The 16,454-nt window shown below is 40.5% G+C and overlaps 1 protein-coding gene across 2 annotated transcripts in view; it reads right to left on the bottom strand.

Moving 5' to 3' along the window:
* The window catches only part of ANKRD52 (ankyrin repeat domain 52), a 76,384-nt gene that overhangs the window by 53,858 nt on the left and 6,072 nt on the right, over window positions 1-16,454 (bottom strand). For both annotated transcript variants that reach the window (XM_044421910.1, XM_044421911.1), the window contains exons 2-5: window positions 16,006-16,089; window positions 5,893-5,971; window positions 4,435-4,505; window positions 957-1,157 (exon numbers count right to left, since the gene is read on the bottom strand). In XM_044421910.1, the coding sequence (XP_044277845.1) occupies window positions 957-1,157; window positions 4,435-4,505; window positions 5,893-5,971; window positions 16,006-16,089 (435 nt within the window). The remainder of the gene's footprint in view (window positions 1-956; window positions 1,158-4,434; window positions 4,506-5,892; window positions 5,972-16,005; window positions 16,090-16,454) is intronic.

Genomic DNA, 16,454 nt, shown 5'->3' with positions numbered 1-16,454 from the left:
ACAGCACCTTCAATTTTGTTATGGACTGGAGAAGGCTGGAACATCTGGCTCATTCCTCTGTATGATCTTGAAAGGCAGGTTGTTGGGACCTGTGCCAAGTCAAGTAGCACTATTTGCCAATGACTGTTAGTCTCACTCAAACATCCTTCCATTTCTAAACTCTGAGAGAAACCACAGATCTTGACATTTTTTTCTTTTTTAAGTCACAAGGTCTCAACATCTGCTCCTTCATTAAAAACTGAAAGAATGACCTATTAGGTCCTTCTGGCAACTAGTAGATTCTGTGTTACAGGCCATATTTCAGGCTCTACAAGAGCATCACAGCTATGCAGCTACCTAACCTTTTAAACCATCTGGCCAAAGAGTTTCTTTCTTCACCCAGATAATAATCTGCAGCAGAGCAAACATATCCTCCCTGGGGTTCCAGGAGCCTAAGATCAAAGCCTCACACCACATTACATGCAGACTTATGTATTAAAGCCCTAGTGTTAGCATCAAATAGGAAAAACATCTTTGGAAAGTGTCAACCTGAACCAACAAGAGGTGTGCTTAACTCATCCCTGACCTGCTATATTTTCTGCTGCAACAACAGTTACTGTGTTTTTGCAAATCTTCTAAACAAATTTCTCCCACAAATATGCTTCAAGTGGGGAATGAAAAAGAATAATAGATTAGGGGGTGTGGGTGGGGGCAGAGGAGTGAAATGCAGCAAAGAAGTGGATAGACAGGAAAGGGTTAAGCAATCTCTCTCCCCTGCCCCAAATTACTCCTCCCAAAGACACTTTGCATAATAGAAGTTGCTGTCAGCATTTAATCACACAGATTTATGTATAGTGTAGTTCCATCCAGCTGAGATGCTGTTCACACTAGAGCATCTTCTTCCACTGCTTATCCTTGTCTGGTAGAGCTGGACTGCATAGAGATCCACGAGAGAAAGCAGTAAGTACGCCTCTTACCTCAATGTGCCCACTGTGTACGGCATGGTGCAGTGCTGTGCGGCCAGTGCGGTCGGCCACGTTAACGCTACTAAGCAAGGGGATGATAGCCTCAGCACACTTGGTGGCTCTGTTGGCAGCAGCAACATGCAGCGGTGTTTGCCAATACTTGTCGCGAGCGTTGACATCTGCCGAGTGCTTTAGGAGGAGGTTAAGTGCCTTCTGCCAGGGACAGAATACAGACAGCTTTTAAGTCTATCTGAGCAGAAACAATCAGGAACAGGGAGGGAGGTGATAACACTATGTTATGGGGCACTGAACAACCTCATGGCTAAAGGGAAAACACGTTTGTTTTGAATTAATTAGGACCTGAGTTTTTACTAAAGACATCAGAAAAATCTGCAACAGATGAGTTGGAAGGAGCCAAGAAGGCCCCTTCTGTTGCAGGACACCAATTTACACCATCTCACTAAGATGTCTCTCCAGGGTTTGTTTGTTTGTTTTTTAATGTCTCTAGTGTGAGAGAGCCCACGACCTCTCTAGGCAACTAGTTCCACTGTCACCTTGCTATGACAGTGAGGAAACTTTTCTTGGTATCTAGCTTGAATCTGGGCTGTCGCAACTTGAATTGATTATTCCATGTCCTACACTTTGAAATCAGATAGATCAAAGATCCGTGAGCCCAGTAGGCCGAACTTTTCTGAAGGGGAAAAAATCTGACCCTATCAAAAAGCAGATGATGGAGCATAATATGCCTGACATAATGGTATTCACAAAATCCTTACATCCCTGGTCCTGTTGATTTCAGCAGGATCTAAGTTCAATGAAATCTGGATCCCACAAATCAATCCCTCTTTCAGTTATATTCTTTAACCATTCTGGAAGGGTCAATCAGCTCCAGACCAGGTTTGGGGAGGAAAATACAAGGGGATCCAGGTCATGGTGCCAAAATTGATAGGCATGAATTCAAGTATCAGGATAACTGTTGCCACAGAGTATTAAATAAAGCAACTAAAAGGATAACTACATGAGATCTCCTCATGAATAACCTTTCAAAGTGCATATATGCTGTGATTCACAGTTTCATCATGTCCAGGCTCTGGCTCAAAAGAGATTAGTCTGAATTCTAAGGAAGATCTCTCTCTTTCTCAATGCTTATTTAGAAAAAAGTCAATACTTCAAAGATCCAAAGAGCTAGAACAAGAATGCTGGAGGCTATTAGGAGAATGAGTGGGGGCAGTACCAAGACTTGGTAACAGCCTCCAGAAGCAAGGTGATAAGATGGTAGCCATGGAGTTCAGTTCTATGGCCTCACAAATATGGCAGCAGGATTTATTTCAGAAATGCAACCATACTGCATAATTTGCAGAATGTAATGTAATTTCTATTCTCTATTTTATTTTACATTATGTTGCTGTAACCCACCCAGGGAATTATATGGCTAATGGGGTGGGTTAGAAATTTAATAAATAAATACATAAATAAGTTCTAATCAAGCTACTGCATAAAGAAGTGGCAAGCAGAGGAAGCTACTATTGGCTGTCCTTCTGGGGTCCGCTGAACTGATGCTGCCACTGAACTGTGTGATCTTGTAGCTACTAGATTCTCTTTAATGGCTCCTGAGATGTAAGAAATTTGGCTAGATGCCAACCCAGCCCAGTAGATTGTAACTTGACATAACTTTTCCCTTCATTCATGTAAATGATATACCATAACTCCATTAACATACCCTTACAAGTTCTGCCTGGTAGAAGGCCCACCCCTTCACAGGCATAAAATACTGATGCTTTAAAAAAAAAGAGCCAAGAGGTGGATTAATCAAGCCAGCTAAATGATACTTCTCGGCTGCTGAAAATGGCCTGAAGCTGCAAGGCCAGCAGGAAAAGGCAATTATACAAATTAACTGACTCTGGTGAAGAAGAATAAGAATGGAAGCTTTTTCAGGAGTGCATTCTCTAGGGAGTCCAGTCTTTGTGCAATTAATGGCAGAAATTTATTCCACAATTATCTTTACAAGAACACCACTGAGACATTCAGCAAAACCTTACAAAAGAACATTTAGTATCCAGAGTTCATATATTACCAACTTATGGATGCCATCCTATTAACTGCAATGCAACCTTTTCTCTCACTGAATATAGGAGTACAAAGGTAATAACAGGATGTTCTACAGTTGTATAAAAAAACACTCTATGAGAGAAATCAGGTAACTACAATTTACTGAACTATTTTGATGATGATGTGCATGTGGGCAAAAGTTGGCCATTTTAGCTAATAAAGAATGGGGATCTGCATAGATTTCTGAAACTCCTATCTTGAACACCCACAGCTCAGTTTCTTAAGTATGAAAGTGAAATGAGAGTAATATTAATAGACCCTAACCCAGCCTTGTCAATACTCACATGGGCAATAGTGCAATCAAGTGATCAAGCAAGAATTTTTTGCAAAAGCTTGCCAACCCACTTTTAGACTACAAACAGCTAGTATAGAATTGTGAGGACTAGTATGTCATTAACTTTTGCAGACCTATATGTAAGCATTCACTTTTTTATATGAAAGTTAAAAATCAGTATTTGTGACTCAGACAGACAAGTTCTGCAATTTCAGCACAAGCTGAATATATAATAAATTATCTCATCCTGCCTTGTACCATGGACACCTGAGTGAACAAGGCTGGGGCAGGGATGAATCTCTCCTGGCTTTGTTCTTCATGCAGCAGCAACAGCAGGAAATGCACTGGGACTGGGGAACTGTTCTGTCATGATTCTATCCTTGTGGCCAAGTGTCCTATCCATCCAATTTTGAGGGTGCATTTTAGAAGGGTGCTGTACAGAGCAGACTAGTAATTCTATTGGTGTCTTGTCCATTCAACAGCTTTCCTTCCTGGACTGGCAGGGCTACTTCAGGCTACTGGTGCTGGGAGATTGTCACATACATGCTGAGGTCACCTGTTGAGTGTGGTCCAACCTTTCGGGTTTGGCTCAGACTTTAATGACTTCTTTGTCAATCATGGTTTTTGCTCTAACTTGTTTCTGTCCCCACTAATTCAATAGGACAGACCCTTGCTCTTGTTTTATTACTTGGGTATGGTGTTCACTACTGCCCTTATGCACTAAGCCAGTCCCTACAGCAGCTTCTATACACTAGGAAGGTCATGCATTCAGTACACACTGGATAGGTTTCACATCTGTCTACCTCAATTAGACCTGGGCAAGCAGGAGGCCAAGTTGTGTTTCCATGGTGGAACTGGAAAAGACACAGCACCTTCACAACAGAGGTGCCTCTGTCTCATCCAGAAGCAGTTGCTGAAGGAGGTTAGGCTTGCTGTGCCATTTCTCAATTCTACCAATTTTTAGCAGACCCAGAAAGAATACTAGGAATAAGAATCGGCAAATGAACTTAAGCAAGTGTGGTTATAACAGTCCAACATATGCATATTTCCTCTGTCTCTTTAACAGAGTCAATGGTAACAGGCCAAAGCCAAGAGAATGACACCTACCTCATTGCGAGAAGCTGCAGCACGGTGTAACGGGGTTAGCCAAAGGGTGTCCTTTGCATTAACGTTAGCACCTGTCCAAGAAGAATAGGAGGGATGAAACAAGACCTCATACAAATGATTGGCCAATAACAGGTACTAAACTTTTCATCCTTGACCCTGCTTCTCTACACAAACGCATTTTAATCGTGGCGTATCTGTGAAATTAGTACTTGTCTGTTTTTCAACACACATGGCCAAAGACTGACTTACAGAAAGACAATACCAGCAGGTATCTACATTCAAAAGATACCTCCTATTCAAAAAAGTTAGCTGCAAATTAAGAACATCGTACCATACATATGTTCAGAGAAGGGCAAACTCTGGCCTTTGCAGGGGCTTAACTTGATCTACATAGAGTTGAGCACAGGATTGACTCCCAAGCACAGGGAGGCAAAAATCTACACAATTATTTTCTCCAAAAGGTTTTATGCGCAGGAGCCATACTTAAACGCAGTTTCAAAGGAAGAGTAAGAGGGGGGACTACAGCCCATTCTCAGCATGAACAATTAGCATTGTGCAGCCCAGCATTCGTATCACCATTCAGCCTTTTAAAAAAGATGGATCTCATTTGGGGGAGAACTAGTGGTCTTTACAAGTTAAAACTTCCTTTAAAAATTATACTTCGACAGTAGCTGGCTTGTTCCCTTACTGTTAATTTGGGGAAATTTAGCACATACATCAAGAACCATCTGTGCAGGTTCCACTGTCCAGAAAGCTATCTGTGTCCTGCAACCTACACAGGGAGAATTACAGTGGATAGAGCTGTCAGTTTAAAATAGCTTCACTAAATTGAATCAGAACATTTCCATAAATCTCTGCTGCTCTGGAATGACTAGCAATAATAGTATTACTAGCAGCAATCTGCTAACTATAGCACTTTTAATATGGAAAGAACTAAAGCGCTTTACGATCCCTCATTCATTCTTGCAACCATCCAAATCACAGATCATTGTAACTCTTGTTTTAAAGACTGCCAGGGGATGAACAATAATGTCTTGCCAGGGGTCACAGCTTAATAGGGGCTTGAACCTGCGTCTCTCACATTTAAAGTCAATGCCCTCAACAGCAGGACTATACAGGCTCTATCAGCATTACTCAAATCTTTCTTCAACTCTGCTATCTCCATCCACCTCTGACAATTTAGCTAATGATATGCCAGCCTATCAAAAAAGTGACTTTCCTCAGAGTATAAGGAAAGTCAAGCTTCCTTCCTCCATTCAGCAAATGCCCTGCAATTCTGAGCCCTGAGCTGCGTGAGCCACAGTATCAGCTCGGAGTTCCAGCTACTCTTCCTTCCATGAGAGCCACAGCTATGTTTCTGAGCTTTCTCAATTTACAGGCTGCTTATAAAGCACAGGCCTTCTGTTTTAAAGCATATGAGAAATCTTGCCAACTAGAAGGCACATCTGTGTCTTTTACCTGATAGTATTAGGAGTTCAACAACAGGGGCATCTCCCAAGTATGCAGCTGCATGCAAAGGGGTTCGTCTCTCTTGGTCCTAATTTGGAGAAACAAAATAAAGGTTATTAAAAGATATGCAAGCAGAATTCCAAAGATGTGCCCTTCAGGATCCAGTTCTTTTAACACCCAAAGATGATCACTCTGCTGTCCTTACATCTGCACAAAATCTTGGGGCTTACGCAAAATTATCACAGACTAAGGCTTGAACAGCAGGGGTCAAAAATTGTTCCCAGATACAAAAGCAGGAGAAATACTGAAACCCAACTGCCTTCATAATGTCTCTGTGGGTGCACACAATATTTATCTGCCACAATCCAAATAAATTCAGGCAAATAAATGTGGAGAAATAAATTAGAGAAATACAGTCGAACCTTAACTTTCACAGGTTTAACTTTCAGGATCTGATTATTTGTGAGTTTGTCACCAATAATAAAACGCCTTTTTTTTTAAAGTTTGTGCCCTACTACAGGTTACTGCTTACTATACCACAGACAGGCACACAGGGAATGCTACCTGGGCTGACCACCACCATGGCCAGTCCAGAATGGTGTGCTGGCAGGGCGGGGTGGATGCTGTACTTGGAACTGGGTGTATGGCCACACACAAGGCTCACAATATGACACAGGATGGGCTCCCCTGGAGCAGGCTGCACTCTGGCATGTCAGGTCTTGTTTTAAGCTAAAGGTTATTCAAATTGTGAAAGAGGTAATTGTAATGCCACTACAGGCACACGTATGGTCTATTAAGAGTTAAGTTCTGGGGGAGGGCAGGAGAGATTCCTAGCTTTTCTACTTTCGCAGGGGTCCTAAACCCCTAAACACTATGAATGTGGAGGGCCAACTATAGTTTGTCTTGAGCCAGGAAACTGTGGAGCTCGCAGAAGTTTGGAATGCACATCCTGTTTCACTTGCATTTCTCCACTGACAACACAAAATACATTGGCCAAACATAAACAGCCTGCTTGATCTTATTGCCTGGTCAAATTTACATACTGTTTTGACCCATGCATGACGCTAGCTCACAAGGCTTCCAATGCTTTTGAACACAACGGACTGCTCTGAACTGTCTCCATGTTAAATGCACTCAGTACACTCAGGAGGAAGATATCTTGTCAAAGGATTTGCTCATCTACCACCCTGACATACTATCCTGTTTTTACTTTGATGTTGTTCTTTTCAATTAATCTCATGGGTAACTTAGCTAAGAAAAATTTTAGCTGCAAAGAGTAAGCATGCCAAAATGCTTTTCAAGTTGTATTCCTGTGAGCTCTGGGATTCCTTGGAAGCTTATCTAGGCTTCTTCAGTGAGAGGAACAGTAATGGTAGGCAAGCTTTCCTTTAACACAACTACTGATTTTTTCCTATGCATTTGTAGGAATGTACCAAGTGTGATGCAGCTCAAACTTGAATGCAGCAAAGGCCAGTGCCCCAAATTAACTAAAGCAGTGTCCCAGAATCCTTTGCAACCAATGGCAGTCCTAACATGTGTTGGGGTTCTTCAACAGATGGGCTCCAACAGAAGAGGTTTCCCTGAAGTTAAAAATGTTGAATATCACTGAGTTAAAAGACACAGGGCCATAAAACAGAACTGATATGAAAAATATAGTAGCAAACTCATTAATCTTATATGCCCTCCCCAAAGCCAGTCAGAATGGACAAAAGGAGTAATTAGAAAAGGCGAAAGAAATGGTAGCACAAAGCATATTACCATTGCTAGTGGTAAACTTGAGGACCAACTGGCCTCCAGCCATTTTGGAACTCAGATTTTATCAGAAATGCGTAAGAGTCAGTCAACCTAACACCTGTAAACTCACATACCTTTGCTGATTCAAATTACATGGTTCTGACAATAGAGATGTTTCTAACAATTAAATCTACACATAATGTATATCTAAACTAACTATACTTGGTAATGATTAGTTATTTGTTATCAACTGTTAACTAGTATTAACTCCATTTCCAGGAACTCATGATTGCTTACGATAATGAATGAAGCCGACTACAAAACAAATTCAACTATCAGTGCAAAGAGAAAAGAACAGCTCTTGCCAATAAATAAATAAACCAACTAACCAGACAAACCAAGCAGAAGCTTATAACAAATGGATGTGTGGGTTCTCTGATCAGCATCTACTGTATCTTAGATTTAGAATCAGATTAGCGAGTTGATCTTTTAAGATGGTTCAGAGCCAGGCTATGGAATTCCAAGCAACACAATACAGCAGGTCTAGACCACTGGTTGAGCATCGACAGCCACATTAGAAATACATAAAGAGTCTTGTGCCTGAGGTCAATTTGTACAGCTCAGTTGCAAATAATTAACTAACATAATCTGCACGAAATGTTTTTGAACACAGAGGTTGCTAAGCCGATACCAATAGACATATTACATTTATCAGTTGTTGCCCTCAAAATTTTAAATGCAAGTCAACAACCAAGAACATAGAGCTGAATACCTGGGACAGGGGAGATTCCATATATTGTATAAAAAACATCCCCATCCACACTTCAGAATTTTGAAAAGGAAAATTTTGGAATAAACCATCCTATTGAGTATCTTCTCTTACAGAATAAGCAAAATACTTTTTAAAGAGGCACTTTAAATGGTGCACGGCCAATTCACACTGCTGCACATGCGTTAGATCTGAAAAGAACTGACATGTGGCCTGAGGATATGTGAAGCAGTCAGCTCCTTGAATCAGGCCTGGGTGTGGTCAGGACCAGTAAGGGCTACCATAATGTTGTAGAAGCACAACCAGCAGGATGGTGAGCTCAGAGTTTGCTGATTGTATTGCTCTTGCAACTGGCAAAATATTTCTCTCTTCCATATCCCTCTGTCTTCTGTGTCACATGAAAAACCTGATAAATATTTGTAAATAAGCACATACAGTTAAGGAACATGTGAAAAAGAATAGAGTTGTGCAAATTTGCCATTTTTAGGGAAGAAGAAAGTTATAATTTAGGATACAAAGCTATGGGTCTATCCAATAGTAGTTCTCGTTAGAGAAATAAGCTTGAGTTTAGCAATTATTTTAAGAGCATATCATTTGCTGCAATAGAACAGAATGTAGTTAATGTTGTATACCTTCAACTGCAGTAAAATTTGATGATTGAACACTTTAATAGCATTATAAAAGTGTAAGTGAATATCCATATTTTTGCTACCCATTAATTACACTACTGGGATATTTAGTTTACTTGCTTTAATTTACATGAATTCCCTTTGCTTTTGTACAATCATTGTACAGGTTTGTACATAATGCTGAGATCTACATTATGTTTTTAGATAAGAAGACTTTCCAAATAATAAAACCTTGCTTTGTTTAAAACAGTGCAATTTGTTTCTGTTTTCCTTTCACCAACTGGAATTAAGGTCTTTGCAATGTAAATCATTCAGAATTAAATCCTACTGAGTTTAACAGGACTTACTCCCAGGTAAGAATAAGATTGTGGTCTCTGGCTGCAATTCTACACGCACACACATGCACACACACACACAGGTGAATAAACCCCTCTGAAAAGAACAGGACTTAATTTGACATATATTCAGAATTACATAGCCAGATAGTTTAAGACACAGCAGCATGCAGATTCATCTTTATCAATAAGATTGGGCCCATTTTGCTTCAGTAGAGTGAGGCAGCATTATTGAATGCACATACAAAAAAAGTACAATTCCATACACTAAGTTACACATAATATATTTAACATTCTTAACTTAGTGATGTGCTTAATTTTAGAAGCACTGTATATACTGGGAGCCACTGTAACACAGTGGTTACAGTATCGGACTGGGAGTTGGAAAGTCCAGGTTCTAGTCCACACTCAGCCACTGGGTTAGTCACAGACTTTCAGTCTAACCTACCTCACTGAGTGGTTGTTGAGGAAAAATGGAGAGGAGAACTTTGTAAGCTGCCTTGGATTCCTTGTAAAATGAATAAAGGTGTGGTTTTCATGCAATAAAGCAGTAGCAGTAATAAAACAATACACTGCAATTTCCCCCACAAAGTCTGTCTTTCCACCAATTAAGCCCATTTTTCACCATGACATCAACATTTCTAGAAGTTTTGTTTCTCTTAAAAAAGGGGTTAGAAACATAATTATTTTCAGCAATACACACAAAGGAACATTGGACTTCTACATGAGAGTCCATAAGCCATCCCAAATTGTTCAGAAAGCCATTATTAGTTGCCCTTCTAGATCAGACAGATTATAGAGCACAGTAGCTGAACAACAAAGAACAGGCTGAAAGCTCCAATGAACATTCACAAAGCATTCAAGATACTTGGATGAAAGACTACCTCAAAGACAAAACAATATTGTGACGTTGCTCTGGAAGCATTATGCAGACCTTTCCACTCCTTTTGCTTTTAAACTTGTTGCCAACAACAATCAAACCCTAAGAGCAATGCAAGTAACTCTGATAAGACACAAAATCTACCTCATTGTTGAAGGCTATCAAGAGGTGGACAGCACCACTTAGATCTTGGATTAAATCAACCAACATTTGGCCTTTGGATTTGGCACCAACTCCTTGACAGTCACTGCTCAGAGTGATGTCATTACTGTAAGGTCAAATGATGAAAAGGCTAAAGTGGTAAAAGGAGATGGATTCATATCCAAAATCTAATCTGACTGAGACATGGCTTGTTTTGCAGAGTCCTGACCTAATAGAAATAAATTCCTCATCAGTGAAAAAGAACCACAACATGGAAGGGCAATCAAGCTAAACTTACTTTCATTTCTCGGCCTCAAAATAACCAAATTCTAATAATGTGAATCAGCACAGATGAATCAACCTATTTCTCAATCTTCATTTGAGAAATATTTTCTTAGACATCACACACAAGCATACACAAAGAGAACAGGTTGACAAGTTGGCATAATGATAAGTATGATGCTTGCTTGTTTTCCTTTTAGAAAACACATGGCAAAGAGTCATACTTTTTAAACATGCTTCCCAAGGAATTCCTACATTCACAACTTCTTACTCTGAACACAAAAGAGGATTCTGCCTCCCAAAAAAAACCTCTCCCAAAATAATGAATATTGTAATATTTGGAAATAACTATCAATAATTTTTAAACAGTCAACTGCTGCTATGTCCCCATGAATAAGACCCACAAACTAGACAATACAACACTTTATCAAAACTCCTCTGGAGAATAAAGACAAGTTTTCCAAATTTTCTTCAAGTAGTTCATTGCGATATGCCACAAACCTGAAGTTAAGAACCTTTGTTTCAAATAACATGACCCTGAGTCAAAGAATTTACAGTAGACTCTCAGTTAACAGGCACCACGATGGGGATTGGTCGATGCCAGATAAATGCAGTTTCTGGTTGCATGATAATTACTATTAAAAATAAGCCTAACTAATACTATACCCCATGCCATACCATAAACTCTGTATTGACTTGATATTAAAATGCAGTTTCTGTTTGCTTGATATTAAACTGCATAAGCAGACACAGCAAGTCTTAGGATCAAGCCTTTGAATTAGACTCTTAAGTAATTATAAGCTTATGCATGGTACAGAAAAAGTTGATAGAGAGTTCTCCTTTTTTCTTTCTCTCATAAAGAACAGAACCCAAGGTCATCCAATTAAGCTGAAGATTCAAGACAGAAAAAAGGAAGTGTTTTGTCACTTAGCAAGTAGCTCAACTACGGCGTTCACTTCCACAAGACAGAGTAATGGTCATCAACCGAGGCAGATTTAGAAGGGGATTAGAAATATTCATGAAGGATAAGACTACTGGTGCCTGTCCAGGATCAGATGCAACATGTCTCACTGTAGCAGTTGCTGGGGAACAACAATGGGAAGGGGTCACAGTTTTCATGTCCTGCTTTCTGTTCTCCCACAGACATGTGAGCCCTCCCACAGCCATCAGACAGAATGCTGGACTAGTTAGGCCTTTGGTTTCATTCAGGAGGTTGTTTTCATGCGTTCAGCTGGAAGCATATGCATTCCAAAACTGCCTTGTTCAATACACTGTTTAGAATTACGTTTGCAAATAATTTTGCCAACTATCTGCCCACCTGCCCCAACATTAATTTCCCCATCCCGCCACACACTCACCTCACCATAGTATTTCAATTACCCATCCCAACCCATGAGCAATTCCTGTGAGCAAGCAAGAGGAGCGCACTTCTGAAATTCTAGCTTTTCATTATCCCTGGAGACCAGTGCTGGAAAGCTAAAAAGCTAGCTTTCACTTTCACCATCACAGCTATGTCCAGTATGTATTATATCATCTTACTAAACCTAGATGTAACGTGGATCTGTTTTGCCTTCTCCAGCAGTGTGTGCTCTTCCTCAGTTCACTTGTTTGATCACCTGTCACAAATGTATGAATGTGGTCACTGTGACCTGGATGGAGGGTGGCTGATGTACACCACCACAACAGAGGATTGAACTAGAAGGCCTTGTCCTTGTATGTCATTGGGAGATTTTACTTCCTATGCAGCACACTACAATCTGTTTGTCAGAAGCCTGTCTTAAAACAGGTTGGCTCCATTAATCTGCTAGATGTAGCCAACTGCCAGTCTTTTCAATTTCATTAGGAAGACTACATTTCACAAGTTTAATTCTACTGTGATCACTGCAGTTTAGGTAAATTCTCCTCATCTGCTCACATCTTCATCCTTAATATAAGGCAACTGTACAGCCATATTGTCATTTGCTAGTTAGGTGGAACACAATCGCAGTAACCAACCAAGAAAGAGAACTTGGGGTTGTGGTGAACAGTTCAGTAAAAATATTGATCCAGTGTTAGGCTGTCATGAAGAAAGCAAATTTAATGTTCAAAAACAAAACTGCCAATATCACAACATCTTTATTTAATTCCATGGTGTGGATATACTTACAATATTGTGTCTAGTCACTGCACTGAGAAAAGGATATCATAGAGCTGGAAAAGGTACAGGAAAGGGAAACCAAAACTATCAGAGCACTGCAGCAATTCCCCTATGCAGAAAGGTTACAATATTTGGGGCAATTTGGTTCTGAAAAAGAGGAGTGGGGGAGACATGACAGGGGTAGCTAAGGTTGTACATGGAAATGGATAGGAAGATATTTTCCCCCTCTCATATAATACTAGAGCCTAGTGTTATCCCATGAAACAGAACAGTAAGACATTTGGAGACAGACAAAAAGATGTTACTTCCTCACACAATGTATTCTTTAAAAGCTATGGATTTTGCTACCACAAAATGGCTACCATCTCGGATAGCTTTAAAAAAGGGATTGGATAAATTAATGGAGGATAAGGTTATCATTTGCTACGAGTCATGAAGGCTGTATATGACCTCTGGTATCAGAGGCAATACTGGTTTCTGGGAAACAACAGTGGGGACAGGCTGATGATACCGTATCTGGTTAATGGCTTCCTCATTGGGACATCTGGTTGGCTGCTGTAGGAAACAGCATAATGGAATAGGATTTGCCCTGCTCCAGAATGGATCTTCTTAAATTGTTTAATGCATCCATTCATCGTATATTTTATTATGAAATCACACAGTTGGAAGGTTTTTGACTTCAATTTCTTGTAAGAGCAGGATTCTTAGCTTCACAAATAGGGACTCTCTCTAAAACTGAATGTCAGAATACTTATAACACTATACAAGGCTATACAAGAACAGGATGAAATATACTGTAAACAAGCTGTTCTCAATCAAAAGACCATGAGACTAATCCAGAACATACTCAGTGCCAAAGACAACAGCTGATCCCGGTGCCACCCACTGCTCTGTACAGCTAGACCAATACATCTGGTACAGCTAATTCCCAACAAAGTCAACATTTATTGATGTGTGAGCCTTTCTGTCCTATATACCAATTCTGAATGTGCAAAGTACCTCACAATCTTCATTTATCAATCTTTATTTATCAATCTTTATAGCAATCTTGTCTGTCCTCATCACAATTCTCATTTCACAAATGGGGAACTGAGGCCAAGAGATTAAACCTTATCGAAGGAAGCCCACCAGGAGCATGGCTAAATTAGATTTTGAACCCAAATCTTTCTGAGGGCTGGCCCCTTCAAGGACCCACCACAACCATTTTTGCATCACACTTTAAGAACAAAATAGCTCATCTTCCATGGCAAACCTGATGCTGTCAGCCCAGTGCCAGTTGAAGTGCAGAACACCACCATCTGCCTGATTTTGTGGAATCAATTTCAGTTGCTACAGCCTTGATACAAACACAGTGCTTGCAGCAATGTGGCTCACCACACAACCTCAACCCTTGCCTTTCTTAGCTGATAAAAGCAAGCTAACAGTTTGACCAGATGGATCCAAGGAGGAATAAATACATCTTTGCCTGAACTGTTGGATCCTGCTATCCTTAAGGATCCTTAAGGATAATGACCACTCCTGAAAATACCCACTCTGGTCGTAACGGTATTTGGTAACTGCCACCTAGTCACAAATGCCCCTTTCTTAGGAGAAGTATCTGAGAGGGTTGCAGCAGAACAATCATAGACATTTTTGAAGAGTCTTGTTTACCCAGTCTGATTATTTTGACCTGGTTATGGGATGAAATCACCCTCTGTCACCCTTTAGGACAAGAGAAGTGTGACCCAGCTTTTCATACCATCAATCATGGTATCCTCCTGGATCAGCTCTAATGGATGAGCACGGAAAGCACTGTGCTATAACAACTCGAGTCATATTTGTGGGATCAATTTTAGAAATTGAGTGACTTGGTAATAAAACTGTGAGGTTCCACAGGATACCAGTCTGTCCCCAGTGATTTCTATGAAGCCACTCGGAGAGGTCACAATGGGATATGGAACTAAGCATCATCAATATGCTGATAAAATACCACCATTTCCCTATGACATCTGAATCAGATGAAGCTGTGCAAGGCTTGAATCAGAGCCTAGATCCAGTGATGGGCTGGATGACAGCCAATAAACTAAAGCTGAATTCTTGCAGAACCACCACCCTGTGGGCTCACTGCCTGTTCTGGATGGGATTGCACTCCCTTTGAAAGATCAATCTTGTAGTCTAGGAGTACCCCTACATCCATCATTATCCCTGGAGTTCCGAGCGACCACAGAAGCTTGCAGTGCCTTTTACCAGCTTTGACTGGTTCATCAGCTATGGCCACTCCTGGAAAGGGATAGCTTAGCCATAGTGGTAGTGAATTACTGCAATGCACAAGCAAATTACTGCAATGCACTTTATGTGGAGCTATCCTTAGGGCTGGTCCAGAAGGTGGAACAGCACAGAATGCAGCAACTCAGCTGTTGCCTGACCTCCCCCTTTTTGGCATGCATCTCCTCTGTTGAGGGAAATGCACTTGCTGCCAATTTGCTACTGAGCCATGTTTAAGGTTTTGCTGATAGTGTATAGCCCTAAACAACCTGGGTCCAGGAAACCTGAGAGAACACCTTCTCCATATCCACTTGCCCAGTCATTGAGGTTGTCATTACATAACATGCTCCCAAGGACCTGCAGGGACCCTTGACCCGACTGGACTCCACCTGAAGCAGAACCTTCAGTGTGGTGACTCCATTTTTGTGTTGCCTCTGGAGGTCAGGTAAGTACAAACACTGCATTTTTCTTGGCACCTGCTGAAAACATTTTTTATTTCAAGCAGCATTCCTTAATTGATTAGCCATGGTTTTCACTGATACTGTTTTTTGTGTTTAATCTTCTACTGTGGTGCTTTATTTTCGCCTCTTTTACTGTTCACACCTACACCTTCAGAATCTGTTGTAAATGAATAAGACCCATATGCAATCAGTGTACCACAATGGCCAAATACATGAATAGTTATGCAAATAGTTGTAAAGCTACCCAAAAAAGGAAATTAGCCAGTCCCATTTTATAAGGAGAGATTTTAAAAGCAACACAGAGTGACCAGATGACAGCTGTGCAGAATATTAATGTCAAAGCCCCAGGAACTGCAACACCAAACTCCCTTGTTCTGTCCATTCTCTAGTAGGGAAAAAACCTACATGACCAAAAGCAAAACAGTGTCAATTCTGAAAAAAAAATCTTCATGTAAAACCAAAGGATGAAGAATCAATAGGAAGAGGAAACGTTGTTATTTTAACACTTACCAAAACATTGATGTTCTCCTTCTGACTCAGCAATGACCGTACCTCCTCTATGTCACGGTTAAAGATGGCTTGGACCAGAGGAGGCTATAAAGAAGGGGGGAAAGAACCACTGTAAAATCAGCAGGATGGGGAATGGAATGAGCCATTATTATTATAATCCAACATGCATCAGAATAGTTACGGGTCAGTAAGCTGCACTGACCACTAGTTTCAATGACAGAATGTGTCAAAATATTTTTTCCAGAATTTCAAGATATCTTGACTTAAGAACCCTGAATACAGGATATGACAAATTCAGCTTAGGGGTTTTAGATATGTAAAGACATAGAATAAGCCTGGAAAGCACACACACTGTAACTATACTCTCTCCTTGAAAGGCAGATTTAACAAGAGTTGCCACAGCAAATAAGGAGATTTTCAAGGACATGGTGCAAAAGAGCTAAATTAAG

Source organism: Varanus komodoensis, unplaced genomic scaffold (genome assembly GCF_004798865.1).
Source record: "Varanus komodoensis strain SLA01 unplaced genomic scaffold, ASM479886v1 scaffold12, whole genome shotgun sequence".
NCBI classification, from domain to species: domain Eukaryota; kingdom Metazoa; phylum Chordata; class Lepidosauria; order Squamata; family Varanidae; genus Varanus; species Varanus komodoensis.
This window is presented reverse-complemented; position numbering and strand designations above follow the sequence as displayed.